The sequence below is a fragment of the Rhinolophus sinicus genome, chromosome 2 (genome assembly GCF_057876585.1).
Source record: "Rhinolophus sinicus isolate RSI-liver-muscle chromosome 2, RSI-T2T, whole genome shotgun sequence".
NCBI lineage: Eukaryota > Metazoa > Chordata > Mammalia > Chiroptera > Rhinolophidae > Rhinolophus > Rhinolophus sinicus.
In genome coordinates, this window is record NC_142502.1 from 97,419,814 (window position 1) to 97,438,817 (window position 19,004).

A 19,004-nucleotide genomic window follows, 5' to 3' on the forward strand; every position below is an offset into this window, starting at 1 on the left:
TTTAACATTGTGAAATGTCCATCTTTGTCTCTTGTTATCTTTTTCACCCTGAAGTCTGTTTCATCTGATATCATGATGGCTACACCTGATTTTCTCTGGGTACCATTTGCTTGGAGTGTCAATTTCCACCCTTTCACTTTGAGTCTATGCTTGTCCTTGTAGCTGAGATGTGTCTCTTGGAGGCAGCATATGGTTGGGTTTAGTTTTTTGATCCAATCTGCTACTCTGTGCCTTTTTATTGGTGAGTTCAGTCCATTTACATTTAGGGTGATTATCGATATGTGAGGATTTCCTGTCATTCTATCTTTACTTTTCTGTTAAGGCTGTGTCTCCCTTGTTGTTTTGCTTTTTGTTGTTGTCTATTGTTTCTGTGTCCTGGTATTCTACCATGTTTCCCTCTGTTTCTTCTTTTATTGCAATATATATTTCAGTTCTGGATTTTTTTTTGAGTGGTTACCCTTAAGTTTATGTAAAAGAAAGTTTGATATTCAGAGTATTCCATTTTCTTCATCACGCTTACTTTCTCCATTCCCATATTCCGGTCAGGCCTTTACTCTGCGCCTTTTTATGTGTTGGTTGCCACAAATTGTCCCTGTTGATGGTGGCTGAATAGCGTCCTTTGGTATTTCTTGTAGTGAAGGTCGTGTATTAGAAAATCCCCTCAGCTTCTGTATGTCTGGAAAGGTCTTTATTCCTCCTTCATATCTAAAGGATATCTGTGCTGGATATATTATTCTTGGCTCATAATTTCTCTCTTTCAATATTTTGAATATTTGGTTCCACTCCCTCGTGGCTTGTAGAGTTTCTGCTGAAAAATCTGATGATTATCTAATGGGCTTTCCTTTGTAGGTTACCATCTTCTTTTCCCTGGCTGCCTTGAGGATTCTTTCTTTGTCATTGATTTTAGACAGCTTCAATACAATGTGCCTTGGAGAAGTCCTGTTCGGATTGAGGTAATTAGGTGTTCTATTTACTTCTTGGATGTGAGGATCCAGTTCTGTCCACAAGTTTGGGAAGTTCTCATCAACAATTTGTTTGAATATATTCTCTGTTCCCTTCTCTCTTTCTTCTCCTTCTGGTATACCCGTTATTCTTATATTGCTCTTTCTGATGGAGTCAGAAAGTTCTTGTAGAGTTCTTTCATTTCTTTTAAGTCTCAAGTCGCTTTCTTTTTCTTTTTTCTTTTTATTTATTTATTTATTTATTTATTTATTTATTTTTTTTGCTTTCTTTTTCCATCCGTACAATTTCCAGGTTTCTATCTTCGATGTCACTGATTCTTTCCTCCATCTGGTCAACTCTACTACCTAAGCTGGCTATCATTCTTAATTTCTTCTATCGAGTTCTTAATCTCCAGAAATTCTATTTGGTTCTTTTTAAAAATTTCAATCTCTTTTGTAAATGCTCATGTTGTTGTGGAGAAGGGTCAGAAAATTCAGGACCTTTGCATCCCTCAGGGGACACTCCAGCAGTGGTCATGTGACAATCCCGAGATGGTCAGGACAACTGGGGTGGGGGAAGGGAGCAGAAAACCCAGACACCACACTGGAAACAGGCATCTGGGATAATCTCTAGTCTTTAGAAAGGTCTAGAATCAGAATAAGACAGCCCGGTCTCAGACAGGTCTCTGATGGAGAGAAAAGGGATTCCTGGTCCTGAGCTGGGTGGAGGCCACATGACTCAGAAAAGCTGGGGTCACAGCTCAGTCACACTGTGTGCGGGGCAGCGAACAAGGCCTGAGAGAGAAAGTCCCCCCGGGTTCCCAGAGCAGCTGCCAGAGTCACAGGGAACCGCTGATCAGTCATTTCTGAGACGGTCCCCCCTCCATCCCCTGAGAGACTGCACCCCTAACTGTCCCTGAGAGAAGGGGGGCCCTTTGGGTTGCTCTCTGGTACCGGATCTGAAAACCCAGGCGGACTCCATCTCCCGGGGTCGGGGAGGGGGTGTCCGGGTGTTGATCCCATTTCCTCCTCTCCTCGTAGGAGGCTCCGCGGCCCCTCTCACCTGCGCGCTGCAGCGTCTCCTTCCCCTTCTCCAGGTATTTGCCGAGCGACTCCACGCACAGGCCCTCAAAGTTGCCCCTCCAATGCTCCGCTTTTCGTGCCTTCTCCAACTTCCCCCGGGTGATCTGAGCCGCCGTGTCCGCCGCGGTCCAGGAGCGCAGGTCCTCGTTCAGGGCGATGTAGTCGGCGCCGTCGTAGGCGAGCTGATAGTACCCGCGGAGGAGGCGCCCGTCTGGCCCCACGTCGCAGCCGTACATGATCTGGAGGGTGTGAGACCCTGACCCCGCCCCGCCGTCAGCTCCGACCTTTAACCCCGACCTTTAACCCCGCCCAACCCGCAGTGGTGGCACCTGAACTGAAAATGCAACCGGATCAAAGTCCCCGCGGACTCTTCCCGGGGGGTGGGACGGGACGGGTCCCGCAGCCTCAGGGTGAAGTTGGGACCCGGAGACTCGGGGAGACCCCGGCTCGTCCGTGGGGGTCGTGACCGGGACCCGGGCCGCGTCGCTCACCGGCCTCGCTCTGGTTGTAGTCGCCGCGCAGGGTGTTCAGGTTCCGTCGGAAAGTCTGTGCGGAGACCTTGGCTGTCTCGGTCTGCCGGTCCCAGTACCCCGGCACCACCTCCTCCACCCACGGCCCCTCCATCCACGCCGCCCGCGGCTCCATCCTCGGACTCGCCGCGTCGCTGTCGAACCGCACGAACTGCGTGTCGTCCACGTAGCCGACGGAGATGTACCGGGGCTCCCCGCGGCCGGGCCGGGACCAGGAGGTGGAGAAATACGTCATGGAGTGGGAGCCTGGGGACGGGGACGGGGAGGGGCTGAGACCCAGGCGACCCTCCTCCCGGCGCGGGTCCCGGGTCCGCGGGCGATGGGCCGGGAGGGGCGGGGGGCTCGGGAGACGGAAACGGGGGGGACGGAGCGGGGAGGGAGCGGGAGACCCGAATGGGTGACAGGAGTGGGCGGGACACGGGGCCGGGGGTCTGGGGTCTGGGCCGGGCGGTGGGGACACATCCTCCTCAGAGTCCTGCGTCCCCACCGGGCGGTCCCCTCGCTTTCCCCAGCGGAGGCCGTTCCCTCCTGACCCCGCACTCACCTGCCCGTGTCCCCGTGAGGCCCAGGGCCCCCGAGAGCAGCAGGAGGAGGGTTCCGGGGCCCCTGATGGGCATCCTTGGGGTCTGGGGACAATCTGCGTGGGGGCTGGTCCGTGGACACTTTATAACCGGAAAGGCGGTGACACTGATTGGCTTCTCTAGAAACCAGACACGCAATGGGAGTGAGAACCGGGTCCGCGTCAAGAGTTTGCAGACAGGAGGACCCGACACAGGTTGTGAGAAGGAAAAGTGAAACCGCGGGGGGGTGGGGACTCCCCAACACTGAGCTTCCCCGCCCCAGACTCCGTCCTCAGGAACCTGGGACTCTGCCCTGACCCCTCCTCCTGCTCTGAGCGCTCTGTGTCACGCTGTCACCCTGAGTCCTGTCCCGGGGGCTGTCTGAGGAAACCAGGGCTCAGCCCTTTTCCTCCTCTTCTCTTCCCGGAATCCCTCTCCCTGAAATGGACGCCCTGCCTCCCACCCTTTACGTCTCCCCCTGGACCCTTCTGGGTGAAGACACCCCCAGGGAACTTGGTGCCACAGAGTGAGCTCGCCCTGGGAATAGAGGAAGGACAGGGCTTTTCTCTTTCACCCTGGAGAAGTTGTGCCTGAAAACAGCAGCTGGAGATTCTCATAGAGACCAGTCTCCTTGTTGTTTATTAACCACAGTGGGAACAATCTTGGAAACCCCTGATCACCAGGAAGCTAATCTGTAAAACCGTGATTTGTCCCCTTGGTGCAGAAATGTGTGTAAACAGCGCTGCAGCCAGACTCTCAAAGCTCCTAAGTCTCACTTTCCCAGACGGTACACCTGTGACTCCGGATGTTTCTCTGGTAAAATGATATTCATTCCACAGCCCTGAGTTTGTCTGTTGAGTCCCCGCATCCTCAATACAAAGAAGCAGGGGAAGCAGTTTGTTTCTGTGCATTTCAACCAGGACCATGTACAATCTCAAAGCTGCAAGTGTTCAAAGCAGTTAGAATGCCCTTCACCAGGGCTCCTGTGTTGCCTGTTTTTATGAATGATTCACATCTCAGCAGTGTGCATATTTTATCAGGACACATAATTATTACTTTTAAACTGAGTAGCAGAAGTAGGCGATTAGAGTTTAGGCAGCTCCACAGAACACCCCGCTCGGTCTCAGATAATTTACTAAAGATCTATAATACAACGTATTTCAACCTGAGAGTTCCACTGCTTTAGGATTCTTCACCTCTGCCTCTTTCCCTCCCCCTGCTTCTCCAGTTCTTCTCTGTCTCTCTCACCCCTCAGGCCCCCTTCCCCCTTAGTCCCCACCACCCTCTCACTCCCGATTGTGGCACTAGTGCCACCCCCTCACCTGCCAGCCAAGGACTCTTCTCCCCACAGGGATTGGCGATCCTGCTAACATCAGTGAGGCTGTGTCATTTCTTCACTAAAAATACCCCAATGGCTCCGAGTCACTCTGGGAAGCTTCTAGAATGTAAGGCACATGAGCACAGGGGCTTTGGGCTGTTTAGGTTAAGGTTGTATCCCAGGCATTTGAAGCCATTCCTGATAGATAGTGGGCATTACATTATTTGTTGAATGAATGAATGATTGTATTAAAATTTATATCACGTAAAATCGTTACCTGTCAAATACAAAAAAAGGAAATATTTTATTACAAACTAGTGGGCACATCAGTTCATAAATTCATTCCAGTGGAAAAAATGCTGTTTGCTTATTTGTTACACAGTTGAGCCTGTGTATTAGTTTTCTATTGCTGCGGAACAAATTACCACAACTTAGTGGCTCAAAACAACATCCACTTATTTACTCACAGTTCCTTAGAAATCCAGGCTCGGTGTGGATGGGTTTTCTGCTCAGGGTGTCACAAAGCTGTGTGCTCCTCCCGAGCTCAGGATCTTCCTCCCAGCTTACAGAGAGCTGTTAGCAGAATTGCTTTTCCCAGTTGTACGTCTAAGGTCCCTGTTGCTTTGACAAATGTCAGAGAGGGGGGTGCTGCCCCAACCCCAAGTGTCCACAAGCAGTCTTTGCCCTGTGACCCTCCATTTTCAAAGCTGCCAGTAGAGAAAAGGCCTCACACTGAATCCCTCTCACTTGGAATGTTTGCTTAGGAGAAACCCCAGTCAGTACTCGCCTGATTAAGACATTCCCCTTGGATAGTCCCCGGGTCTAAGGTCAGCTGATTGGAGACCTTAGTTACATCTGTAGAATCCCTTCCCAGCATCTATATTAATGTTTGATTACATAACTGAGACAAGGTGAATAACCAGGGTTGTTATTAGGGACCACCACAGAATCAGCCTAGGATGGCCTGGTCTTCCCTTTGTGTTTATTTGCGTCACAGTTGGAAATGAAGTTCAAGTAAATAGATTGTTGTGAGTGGTAATAAAATGCAAACCAAATGACATGTCTAATTTAATTAATTTAGAGCAAATAAAAAAGTCCAATAATTCATTCTCTCTTTGGACACTGTGTTAGTCACGTATGGCAGCATAACAAGTTACCCAAAAGTTAGCAGCTCAGAACAACAAATGGGTATTGTATCCCAGTTTCCCAGGGTCAGGATGCAGGAGAGGTTTCCCTGAGCGCTTGTGGCTCAGGGCCTCTCTCAAGGTTGCAGTCAAGTTGTCAGCCAGGGCTGTACCATCTGAAGGCTTGATTGGGGCTGGACGACTCGCATGAAACACGGCTCATTCATAGGGCTGTTGGAAGGGGCCTCATTTCCTTCCTGGATGGTCCCAGGAGGCCTCAGTCTCTAGCCGTGGGGACTTTTCCATAAGGTGGCTAATGCCTTAGGTACTTTTTTACCAAAAAGCAAGTGATAGGAGAGAGAGAGAGAGAGGAGAGAGAGAGAGAGACCAATATGGAAGCTGCAGTTTTATGTCTTAGACTGAGAATCACATACCATCACATCAGCCTGATGAGAAGTGAGTCCTTATGTCCAGCCCACACTCAAGAGAGAAGGAATTACTCCACCTCTTGAGGGCAGAAGTGTCAAAGAATTTACATACATACAAAACTTACAATTAAATATTGTTTCAGGACTTTATAAAGCATAATTCTTCTTTTGTCTGATCCTTTTCTTTAATGTCTTAAAGTTCACTCTTAGAAAGTAACGATTCGAAGTTTGAGACAGAGAAAGGAGATACAACTGTATTTATAAGTTTTTATTTTAGAACCTTTAATAACAATGTTCCCTACAATAAGTTACAACAAAGTTGAGAACATATAGTAGCTGATCACACAGTTTAAAGCCTGAGCACCATAACATTAATGCCTTTACAATAACTATCTTTGCTTTTTCTTAGAATTTTCAAATTTGTTTCATTAAGAATGTCAGAAATACTGGCTACAATGCCAATTTTCTTACTGAACATCTTCAAAAATATTTGCCTAATGAAATCGCTTTTCAATGTGTTAGAAAAATGTGAATCTCATGCCTCAGCCTATACACCTTGGTACCCTCACAACAATTTTGTTGTGGGTCAGTGGGCAGCGATGGTTAACGCCGATCTAGGAACAAGTGTCTGGTTGGCACCCTATCTACCACATCTTTCACTGTGGTTTTTTCTTTTTTAAGATTATATTGTGGAAGGGGACCAGGACTTTATTGGGGAACAGTGTGTACTTCCAGGCCTTTTTTCCAAGTCAAGTCGTTGTCCTTTCAATATTAGTTGTGGAGGGTGTAGCTCAGCTCCAGGTCCAGTTGCCGTTGCTAGTTGCAGGGGGCGCTGCCCTCCATCCCTTGCGGGACTCGAGGAATTGAACTGGCAACCTTGTGGTTAAGAGCCCGTGCTCCAACCAACTGAGCCATCTGGATGATCAGCAGCTCAGCTCAACGTGCCATGTTCAATCTTAGTTGCAGCGGGCGGAGCCCACCATCCCTTGCGTGACTGGAGGAGCCACACAGGCAACCTTGTGGTTGAGAGCCCACTGGCCCATGTGGAAATCGAACCAGCAGCCTTTGGAGTTAGCAGCACGGAGCTCCAACCGCTTGAGCCACTGGGCTGACCCTTATTGCTGGATCTTGATAAGAATTATATTAAACCTGTATGACAATTTGGGGAGAACTGTCATCTTTACTATGTTAAGTCTTACAATCCATGAACGCTCCATTTATTTAGATCTTGATTTCTTTTATTAGTGTTTTGTAGCATTCAGTATAAAATTGCTGTATATGTTTTGATAAATCTACATCTAAGTATTTATATGTTTTGTGAGTAATTGTAAATGGTCTTGCATTTTAAATTATGATTTCTATGTGCTTATTGCAGTACATAGAAATACAATTAATTTTTGCACGTTGATTTTGTATCCTGCAACTTGATGAATTCACTTATTAGTTCTAGCACTCTTTTTTTTGTAGATTCCTTGAGATTTTTTTTTTTTACATAAATTGTCATCTGCAAATAGGAAGCAAAGGTGAGAATGGACATCCTTGCCTTGTTCCTGACTTGTTGAGAAGCATTCAGTCTTTCACCATTAAGTATGGTAGCTGTAAGTTTTTAATAGATGTTCTTTATCATCGTGAGGAAGTTGCCCTCCACTTCTAGTTTTCTCAGAGTATCATGAATGAGTGTTACATTTTAAATGCTTTTCATGCTTCAGTTGATATAATCGTGATTTTTTTCTTCTTCAGACTGTTAATATGGTGGATCACACTGTTTAATTTTAAAATACTGGACCAGGTTTGCATCCCTGGAAAACATTTAACTTGGTTTATGTAATTATTTTTATGTATTGCTGAATTCTATTTGGTAATATTTTGTTACTATCTTTTTGCATCTATATTTATGAGGGATATCAATCTGTAGTTTTCTTTCATTCTACTGTCTTTGGTGTTGGTATCAAGGTCGATGTGGCTTCATTTTTCTATTTTCCAGAAGGGATTCCATAGAATTGATGTTAATTCTTCTTTAAAAGTTTGGTATAATTCTCAAGGGAAAACACTGGGCCTGAAGATTTCTTTTGCAGGAGGTTTCTAATTACATAGTCAATTTCCTTAATAGTTACAGGGGTATTCAAATGATCCATTTCATATCGAGCAAGTTGTGATAGTTTGTACTTTTGAGGAATTGGTCGATTTCTTCTAACTTGTCAAATTTTTGCGTAGAGCATTCCTAGCGTTCCCTTACTGTCCTTTTGAGGTCTGGAGGGACCATCCTGATGTCCTGTTTTGGTCCTGATGTCCTGTTTTGCTCCTGATGTCCTGTTTTGGTCCTGATGTTAGGATTTGTGTCTTTTCTCTGTTTTTCTGGGCCAGTATTGCCAAAGATTTGTCAATTTTATTGATCTTTTCGTAGAACCAGCTTCTTGTTTCATTGATTTTCTCCATTGTCCTTCTGTTCTCAGTTTCATTAATGTATGCTCTTCTTTCTGTTATTATCTTCATTATATTATAAATGGGGAGGGGTAAGAGAATGTAAAGGGAGGTAGGTTTCTACACACCACTCACACTGGTAAAATGTCAACATGAGTTATGTACACGCACCTACATACGTAGGGCAACCACTAAAAAAGCTATACAAAGAGATACACTCAAAAACCCTATAGATAAGTTAAAAATAATATTCTAAAACATGTTCCAGTAACCCACAGGAAAGTAGGAAAAAGAAAACAGAGAAACAAACAACAGAGGACACAAACAGAAAACAAAAAATTAAATAGTAGACTTAAACCTACCAATAATGACCTAATTGCTCATCGAGGCTGTCGTGTCGGGTGGTCAGTGGGGTCTCTAGCCTGCCTCCCGGAATAAGAACACAGGACATGGTGAGGCCAAAAAGGAACACCTACGGAGCCACAGATAAGGGAGTCACACCACTATAGTGTTGCTGGCAGCTGGGTTGGAGACACAGGAGGCAGGAGCCACACTGTCCGCAACCTGCCGTTCACTTTTCTCTGCCAACCAACCTCACTTGCCAGCTGCAATCCGCTGTGCTAACTGCAATCTGCTCTTACTAGCTCAGCCGCCATCTTCTCGTTAGCCCCCATTCTCTGCTGGCGTAGCCACGGCAGTTATATTAGTGGCTAATGGCTCACTGGTTACAGCTGATGGCCATCCAACCATAGTTGATGGCCATTTACTACCCGAGTGAGCACCTTTCCACATGAGGGCGAGAGCCTGGGAACTGCACTCCTGGCTCTGTCCCCACAGGGGCCTTTGAACATCTGTGTATCTCAATGTTGGTGTCTTTTGATTGTCTTTTCTTAGTTGGAGATCTTCCAGGTTCTTGGTATGATGAATAATTGTCAGTCGAAACCTGGACATTTTGGGCATTATGTTAAAAGAGTCTGGATCGTATTTAAACCTTGTGTTTTAGCAGGACTTCTCTGACCCTGAGTGAAAAGTGGGGCACCCCCTTATTACCGCCAGGCAGAGGTGGAGGTCCAGGTTCTTCTCTTGGCCTCCATTGACATCCTAGAGGGTGGGAGGAGGGGAGGGTGTTGAGAAAACACTCCTTATAACCGCTGGGTAGGGTGGGAGTTAGGCCTTCCCTGTGATACCCGTCTGCCTGATGGGAAGGGGGTGCCTCATCACTGCTACCCATGTGTCTGTCCCCTACAGCCATTATTGGGGGGTGGCCTTGTTAAAACTGAGCCCTGGTGAGAGTCCTGGCACTCCACTAGTCCTTCTCTGACATGTCCGCAGTGGGGAGGCTGAGGGGCCCTCATGACAGTGGGATGAGGTGGGGGTGTCAGTCCTGGTCCCCATGTGGTTTCCACTGATTGTGCCCCTAAGGGAGATAAGTCCTGGCTTCCCATTTGGCCCACCCAGGATGGGGAGGGGGCATCTTACTATAACCTGGTGAGGGTGGGAGTCTAGGCTCCCTGCTCAGTGTTTGCCGGGCCGGGGAGATGAGGCCGAAGGTTTTCAATGGTGTTTGGCTGGGGTAGACCAGTTAGTATCTAGAAGTTTTTGTCTTGCTCAATTGCCCTTTTCTGGTCCCTTGGCTGGAGACAGCAGGGATTTCTTAGGGCTTTTTTCTGGGCTGCAGTTGCTCCAGTACCCAGTTTGGGATACAGGCTGTAGCAGGAAAACCAGGGGACTCACCACAGCGTTGTTCTCAGGTCCTGAGGTCTTTAGTTGTTGCTTCTTCCCTCCACCTTTCAGTCGTCTTGTGTGTGCTTTGTATGTATAATGTCCAGGATTTTTAGTTCTACTTCATGAGAAGAATCTACTCCATCTTCCCTGAAGTGGGAGCTCTCATACAATCAGTTTTTGAAAATTTAATTTGGAATAGATTTAGTGGTTCAAAAAAATAGATAAAAATGTATCTAAACGGTGAAAAATCTATTCTACATGGTCCCCCTTCACCCCCCCATCCTTTCCCAACAACCATCGTTTTTCTCCAGAGTATTTTTTAAATGTCAATGAGTATATAGCCTTAATGTTCACATTTTTTAAAACACTAACCCTAGCATATCAAAGGCAGAATTTTGTACCTAACAAAATATAGACTATGTTGGAGATCAGTGCATATCAGTCCATAGGGAGCTTCCTTAGCTTGTGAAAATGCAGAGAATCCCATTGAATGGATGTACAGTAGGTTGGACATTGAGGTGGTTTTCAATCTTTTGGAATTATAAATGGTGTTGTGATAAAGAACCATCTACATATTCTTTTCACATGCGTGTATCTGTGGGATACATTCCAGAAGTGGGTGTCCTGAATCCCTGAAGTCCTGAGATACACATTCCTCCTCAGACAATTGCCAAGAGGCTGAAAGACGACCCTTATTAAGGTTATGTCTACAAGGTGTGACACTTAAGTTTGCGAAATCATCCTAGAAAAAGTGCAACATATCTCATTGCTGAATATCACTATGGTCATCTTTGAAGTACTCCCCTTGGGAAGCTATGCACTGACGCCAGCGCCTAGTCCACCCTTCAAAGCAATTTTGGAACCCTTTATCTGGAATGGCCATCAGAGCTGTCATCGTATTACCCTTGATGACCTGAATGTCATCGAATTGTCTTCCTTTCAATATTTCCTTTATCTTTGGGTAAAGAAAAAAGTCATTGGGGGCCAGATCAGGTGAGTAGGGAGGGTGTTGCAGTACAGTTATTTGTTTACTGGCTAAAAACTCCCTGTCAGACAGTGTGAGCTGGTGCATTGTCGTGATGCAAGAGCCATGAATCGTTGGCGAAAAGTTCAGGTTGTGTAACTTTTTCATGTGCCTTTTCAGCACTTCCAAATAGGAAACTCGGTTCATTGTGTGTAGTTGGTGCAAATTCATAATGAATAATCCTTTTGATATCAAAAAAGTTTAGCAACATTCTTGCAACAATTTTGCGAACTTAATTGACCAACCTCGCATTCCACGGCAAAGCTCCTGGTCAACGTGAAATATCAGTCCCTCCTACCAGACACGTGACCTGTGCACCTCTTCCGATGAGAAGGCAAGGAGAAGGCAGAATGGGCAGGTTGCTGGAGAGGACGTGTTTTCCCCCAAACCTGTTTCTATTTTGTTACCCCCCTGACCAGACTGCAAAGTTAGAAGGCTCTAGAATGGTTAGGATAAGCTGTTTACTGTGATGGTCCCTTTCAGCCTCCTCTGGGTGGTCTCTGAGAGACACATTGTAGGAAGGTTGGGAGCACAGAGCATGGATGCAATAGAGGAGCCACTTTCACTTGGGGGCCTCGGTTTGTTTTTATCTGCAGAATGAAAACATGGGGACAAAATTCTGTTGACAGAGGACCCTTCCCCTTCTTCATCAACAGGGGTCTGCACACGGGCACACGTAGGATTCCATCTGAAGGGAGTGTCCCACTGCTTAAGAAAAAGGAGCAGAGGAGGAAGAGAAAGACAGGAGGAAAAAAGATGGGAAGAGGGGGAGTAAGGAAAGCACTGCGTGAACAACCTCTAGGTCCAGATCGGTCACAGGAATGGAGAGGAGGCCACCGTGAGCAGGCTCTGGCCGGGGACAACTGTCTCTGTTTCATTTTGTTTTTAACGTTGTGATATGGTTTGTATACATAACATGCAGTCCTTTGAGTTTTGACAAATTAATGGTCATGCAACCATCAGCTCACCCAGACACAGAACAGACTTATTCCCCCCAAATCCCCTCAATGAGAGGTTTCTGTCCCAATAGTCTTGCCTATTCCAGGATGTCATAGGTATGGGATCCTGCAGCGTGAAATACTTTCTTTTCATTTTATTGAGGTGTAATTGACCTTTTGAATCTGGCTTCTATCATAATGCACTTGAGATTGAGCACTTTTGCTACGTGTCTCTGTAGTTTGTTCCTTTGTATTGGTGAGTAGTATTCCTTTGTGCGGATAAGCCAGTTTGTTTATTCCTTCTCCAGTGACAGGACCTGTGGGTTGTCTCTGGTCTTTGGCGGTTATGAATAAGGGCACGATAAGCGTTTGCGTCTGGGGTTTGGTATGAACATAAAGTAAACCTTTGTGCTGGGTTGTATGGAAAGCGAGTCAGGGGTGGGACATGGAGTAAGGCTTCAGTTGGTCGCGTTAATTTGGATGATGGAGGGGACAGAACAAATATGTAATTAAGTGTCAGCAAGCCCATGAGAACATACCACGTGGAAGATGAGCTTCCAGAGAGGACATCGGAACTTCCTGACACCAGGGCACTTGTTCAGGATGAGGCACACACATTTCTTTACTGCTTTCTCGGCAGGGGTGTTGGTGGGGAGAGTGCGAGGCTCCTGGGACCTCTGCTTATCTCACTGGCCACTCACGTCACCAGTCATGAAAAAATTTTCATGTTATTTTACTCATGTACACATTGTTGTAAAAATATTCAAACATTACAGAATAGAAAGTGTCCCTTCCCACCCGTCACACATGCCTCCCCACAATCCTGTTAGCACGGTGAGGTGATCCCTGCACACAATTGTCTGTTTTTGCACATGCACACATGCTGTTTCTATGGATATAGCTTTATTTTCATTTTTACTTCTATTAATGAGGTGCGATGATATGTGTCACTCAGCCGGTATGTTTAGTGTTTGGACCTAAATATTTTTTTGGCGATCTGATCTCTGCATGTCAGGACACACAGATCTGCCTCATTCTTTCTGACCTGCTGCATAACACCTTGTATTAGAGACGTAGCATCTGTTATTTACAAGCACCTTCGTTTTAGTGCTCATTTCTCTTGTGCTTCACACATACTGCGTGTTGTTTCTCTAATAAATTGAAGGTTTTTGCAGTGCTGCATGAAGCAAGTCTGTTGGCACCATTTTTCAAACAGACTCAGATGATGGTTAGCATTTTTTAGCCATTAGTATTTCTTAAATTAAGGTATGTACATTCTTTAGACATAATGCTATTGCAATTTGATAGGCTGCACGATAGTACAAACATAACTGGTAGATGCACCGGAAACCAAAAATATCCCCGTGACTTGCTTTATTGTGATATTCGCCTTGTTGGGTGACCTGGACCCGAACCCCAGATTGATTTCCGAAAAGGATGCACTGATTTATATTTCCGCCAACAGCTGTTGAGACTGCCCATTTTCTCACAACCTTATTGCCATTGGAAATGACCAATGTTTCAAATTTTTATTAAAGGGTGAAAAAATGATCCCCCCGCATTGTTTTCATTTGCATTTTCCAATTTACTGATACCGTTGATTCTACCTCCATATATGCGTTTTTGGGGGTGTTTCCTTGGATTGAAGTTTCTATCCTTTTCTGTTTCTTCTATCGAGTAGTTGCCCTTTTCTTTGACTTTACAAGTGCTTTGTACATTCTGGATATTAATTTTTGTATAACATATGTCATTTTTTTCTGTCCTGTCACTTTTTAAAAACATAGTTTATGGTATCTTTTATCTTACATAAGAATTGTTTCTTTTAAAGTGGGAAACCTATCAGTCTTTTCCTTCTTGGCTTTTGAGTGCAGGAGCTGTTTGTATGGGGGGCCAGTCCTCTGAGGAAAGGGCGAGGGGCATTTCTCTCTTCTGAGAGAACGAAGCCTGTGAAGGAAGCCCCATTTTCTCACGGAAGGAGTTCACTTAGGATCACCCGGGATGTCTGTGAAAACACCGATTCCCACCAGTGCGCCTGAGCTCACCTTGGGGAGTCCGGTTAGAGTGCCAGTGAGACCAGACCCAGGGTCCAGTGTGGGGAGGACAGAGTCCTGCTCTGCGCCTGGGTCCAGTGACCGGCAGGTCACAGAGATTTGCTCAGACTCCCTCCTCTGCCCCCTCCGTGGGGCAGGAACCTGGAATACAAGGTCAGGGACCCTGCAGGGCTGGGGAGGGGCAGCCTCCTGTGTGCCCACGCCTGGAACATGCCTCCTGGTGGGCCCTCTGGCTGCAGGCCCACTGCTCCCTGCCTCACCCCTCCTGTCCTCTCCCTTCTTTCTGGTCCTCTTCCCCAATCCCTCATCTGAAGCCAAGGGCCTGGTGGAGGGGGTGTGAGCAGCACCAGTAAGAGCAAAGGTCCTCCCAACCTTGAGCTCTCGGATGGGGGTGGGGGGCTAAGGAAATGAGGTGGTCCCTGGGCAATGGGCTCCCCGCCACCTCTGAGAAGGAGGAATTGAGAAGGACAAAGGCCTCCTTTGAGAAAGTGGGAGGCGTGGGGTGATGGGTTCTATGGAAACAGAGGAGAAGTGAAGTGGAGCCAGGAGAGTTCCCTTCACCCAGGTGCATGGAGGGTCTTGGGCCTTAAGAAGCCTCAGCTCTGCCCTCCCAAGGCGGCCACCAGAACTCAGGTGCTCTTGCCTCCTCCCTCTTGTCCAGCTTCCTCACCCCCTCAGGTGGGTGGGCAGGCAGGGGAGACGCTGAGAAATCCAGGGAGGAGACTGTGGTCAACTCAACACTGCCCACTCGTTTTCCTTCCCTCTCTCTCCCTGCACACTCTCTCATTTCCTGGCTCCTGGTTTTACCCCTCTCCCCCAGAAGGATGGGCTGAAGATAGGTGACAAATCAGAGAGTCATTCTCATCCTGACCACCGTCCTAAACCTCGTTGGACCCCATAAGCTTTACGTGTAGGTTTAACTGGTAGGTCAGTGATGTGTTTCCACGCTGGGAGGTTATATGGGTGTTGGAGGGGAGAGGAAAGGGCCATTGGAAGTGCAGGGAGGGTCCCGGGCACAGGGCAGAGGTGGGGAGAGGAGAGCTGGGATCCCTGCTTACTGAGCATGGGCCTCAGAAGGGCTGGTGGGAGGGGTGGGGCTGGCTCTGGAGAAGAGCAGGGAGGAGAGGAGAGGCAGCCTCAGTGCTGGGACACCGCTCTGTCTCAGCTCCCACGGCTGCCCCACGACTGAGGCGTGGGAAATGTCACTTGAAAAAATCAGTCGGTGAAAGAATCAAATCTCATATTTTCCTTTAATGAATTTCAGAGTTTTTAGAATCAGGAAAATGTTGATGTTGACCCATAATTTACAAAGAAAAGAGAAAGAAAAACAAAACAACCCAAGAAACTTGGTGTGGAGTGTGCACCTCAGAGACCTCCTTCTGTGTTGCACGTGTGGATTCCTTGAGGCTCTGAGGTGGGAGTAGGGGAAGAAATGAATGAAGTGACTGAAGTCCATTGTTTGACCCTGTGCCCCTCCCCCATGCCCGCCCCTCCCCCAGCAAGCCTGCCCCCTGCCTCACCTGATCCCACTTCCACATCCTCTTCCCTCTTGTGTCCTCCCTGCACCTTTCACCCAGCTCCTCCTCCATTTTCCTGGTTCGCCCCCTTCTCCCCAGAGCTGGCAGCTTTCTCTCTCTCTCTTTCTCATGTGAGCCTCTCTCCTCAGGACTTAGGATAAGGCAGCGTCCTGGGCTGGTGGCCTTGGGTCAGCATTCCTGGAAGGGCTTTGGTGGGAGGGACTTTCTGTGCAGGTGAGTGTTACTGAAGGAGGAATGAATCAGAGGGAGAGAGGGACAGGAGCAGAGGGAAGGAAGGGAGACACGTGGACAAGACACCTGAGAGTTTACACTGAAAGACAAAGGTGGGTTTGTAAAGAACAGCGAGATGGCCGGATTCAGTGTGGGTTTAACTTGTAAAGCCCTGTCAATGATAAATTTCCCTGCCTCCGTGTTCTCTGGCTGATGCCCCCTCCAACCCTCTGTGCAGGGACAGAAGCTGTTTCCTGCTCCATTTGCCCCCAGTTCAATCCAAACCCCACTCCTGGACAAGCAGGGCTGACAGACCAGGCTCTTGGTCAGGAGGAGTCCACAGACATGGGGACCAGGGCACTGGGGGGTGCAGGGCTGGAGCAGAGGGTGGGGTTTTGTTCCCTGGAGGACATAGGGACAAAAAGGGGAGATGACAGGGCTGGGGCGGCAGCTCTGTTCTTGGGCCCCTGATCCAGGCCTGTGTGGATGAAGGTCCCACACAACTCACTGTGAAGGGGCAGTGATGGCAGAGGAAGCCCTGGGGATCGCTCTGGCTTTTGCAGTGGGGGACACACAGACCTAGGTCCATGGTGAGCACAGGTCATTGGGAGCCCAGGTGGCCTGCCTGGAGGCAGAGGCTGCTGGGGAAAGAGAAGGGACAGTAGTTAGTGGGGAGCACAACCCACCCACTCGTTCCTAATGGCAGAAAGTCTGGAATAAAGACCTGGGATGAAGTGGGAACAGAAGTGCATCGGCCTAGGGGAAAACGGATTCTGGGATTGGCGACTGGGTTGTGAAGTCTTCTTTTAAAATCATTTTCACTTTCAATCTAACCTGTTCTTTTTAAATTTTGACTTGAACATGATTAAGTCATTTAGAGTAGAGTAGTGATTAGTTCATTCAAGTACTAGTTCACAGATAGCAAAACCAAAGTCACTGAACTTTTTGTCAAGAAAAGACATATATTTTCTGAATGTAGCAGTAATAATAAGGCAAATGATAATAGTGGGATTGATTCCCAAAGCATTGTTCTTTCTGAACTCATTCTAAAGGGTTTGTACTAGTTTTATTTGAAAATGTAATCTCTCTTTGAGATACGCAGAATAATGCCCCCCCCACCCCCACCACCTTCAGTGTCCACATCCTAATCCCAGGAACCTATGAATATGTCACTTTACGTGGCAAAAGGGACTTTTCAGATGTCATAAGGTGAAAGACCTTGAGATGGGGGATTATCTGGGTGAGGCCCATCTTCCGTATTTGAAAGCAGGAACTGTTCCCCAACTGTAGTCAGAGATGTCAGCGTAAAGGACCTCTGGCTTTAAAGATGGAGGAAGGGGGCCACCGCCGAGGAATATGGCAGACACTAGAAGCGGGGGAAGCTCTCAGTACACAGCCAGCAAAACAACAGGGCATCGGTCTTGTAGCTACAAGGAACTGAATTCTACCTGACGTCTGAATGAGCACTAAATGGATTTTCTCTAAGAGCCTCCAGAAAGACACACAGCCTGCTGACGCTTGATTTAAGCCTGTGAGACCCATACTGGGCTTCTGACCTACAGAATTGCATCGCTTTAAACCACTGCATTTGTCGTAATTTGTTACGGCAGCACTAGGAAACTATGACACTCATATAGAGAGTGAGAGTTTTATAGTTACCAGTAATGGTGTAATACTAATACCCAGTGAGTTATTTGTTGAGATGTACTGCTAGTAAAGCAAATCCATCATAAAAACAAGTGGCATTTACATACCAAAAAAAAAGCACAAGTTCAAAACAAACTAATTTTTTTTGAAAGACAAATAGTATTGAGTTAACAAGCTTGACAGCAATCAGTATTTCACATACACACTCTAGTGTGCTGTGGGTTTCTTGTGAAGTAACACTTTGTGTTGCTAAGGCTAAAAATCTATCTACAATTGCCAAAATATTGAAAAACTATAACAGAGATGTTTGCTTCACAGGGTTGGGTTAACCTGTGGCAAGAAAGAAAGCTTAAGCATCACTTTCCATCGAATCTTTAGCTCTGTGTGTTCAGAAATATCTAATGGCATGAAAGACCAAGTCCCAGAACAAGTAAAGCTAGCAAAATAGTTTTCATGGCAACTTGAAAAGTGCACATATATTGTTGACATAAGCTGTTCGTGTGCTACATGCGCAATTTGAACATGACGATATGAAGGAATTCTTCTGTATCTTTCAACTTCATTGCCCAAACCACAACTAGCTCTGAACTGTATAGAACCATGAAGGATCAAATTATCAACAAATGGTTTGGGGTTTAAGATTTATGTTTGGGGTTTAAGGAATACCGTGTTTCCACGAAAATAAGACCTACCTGGACAATCAGCTCTAAGGAGTCTTTTGGAGCAAAAATTAATATAAGACCTGGTCTCATTTTATGATAATGTAAAACCGGATCTTTAGTCTAATGTAATGTAATATAATGTAATATAATACAATATAATACCGGGTCTTATATTAATTTTTCCTTCAAAAGACGCCTTAGAGCTGATTGTCCGGCTAGGTCTTATTTTTGGGGAAACACGGTATGTTCTGATGGCTGCAGCTGCTGCATCGGGAAAACATTCTAGACTAGTCAGTCACTCAGATTAGGCAGACTTGTGCCAGAGTGTAAATCAATGCACTGCTTCCTTCATGAAGAAAGTCTCGCTATGACAAAAATATCAGCTGAACTGACCAGTATGCTTATCGATGTGGAGAATTATGAATTACACAAAGATGAATGTATTGAATTTGAAATCATTCCCTTCATTATGCGATAAAATGTAAACAGCATGAACACTTGTTTTTACACGCCCAGTTGCAATGATTACTGAGGGGGACAGTTCTGTTGAGAATGTTTGATCTATAGGAAGAACTCTTAATGTTTTGGCAACATAGAGACCAGTCTAGTGAAGATGTGAATTGCACAGTCAGACTTGTTTATAAGACAGCCTTGACGTTAACGTTTCCATGCACCATGTTTTTCTCTGGCAAGTAAAATCTAAGAGCAAAAGCAAAAGATAGAAGCTTAGAATAGTTTCTGTAAATTGTTATGACATGTTCTTAATTTAATAACAATTATCACCAAAATAGGCGATAATCTTGA

At 46.4% G+C, this 19,004-nt stretch overlaps 1 protein-coding gene, 1 long non-coding RNA gene and 1 pseudogene across 2 annotated transcripts in view; all 3 read right to left on the reverse strand.

Moving 5' to 3' along the window:
- LOC148758822 (uncharacterized) overlaps positions 1 to 19,004 on the reverse strand; it is a 56,187-nt gene that overhangs the window by 13,010 nt on the left and 24,173 nt on the right. The gene's annotated exons all lie outside the window — the stretch shown is intronic.
- LOC148758823 (class I histocompatibility antigen, Gogo-C*0202 alpha chain pseudogene) lies at positions 1,696 to 2,280 on the reverse strand (annotated as a pseudogene).
- LOC148758824 (saoe class I histocompatibility antigen, C alpha chain-like) lies at positions 2,415 to 3,356 on the reverse strand. Its single transcript, XM_088795735.1, has 2 exons — positions 3,099 to 3,356; positions 2,415 to 2,800 (listed from the first exon to the last, which is right to left on the reverse strand). Exons 1-2 carry the CDS (start codon positions 3,169 to 3,171, stop codon positions 2,430 to 2,432), a joined length of 444 nt encoding a protein of 147 aa, XP_088651861.1. The 5' UTR covers positions 3,172 to 3,356; the 3' UTR covers positions 2,415 to 2,429.

Excerpts from the sequence above, each read along its gene's own strand:
- LOC148758824 (XM_088795735.1), bottom strand. The coding sequence starts at position 3,171 with ATGCCCATCAGGGGCCCCGGAACCCTCCTCCTGCTGCTCTCGGGGGCC. Across the intron at positions 2,801-3,098 it reads CCTCACGGGGACACGGGCAG|GCTCCCACTCCATGACGTAT; the intron begins GTGAGTGCGGGG and ends CCCCGTCCCCAG.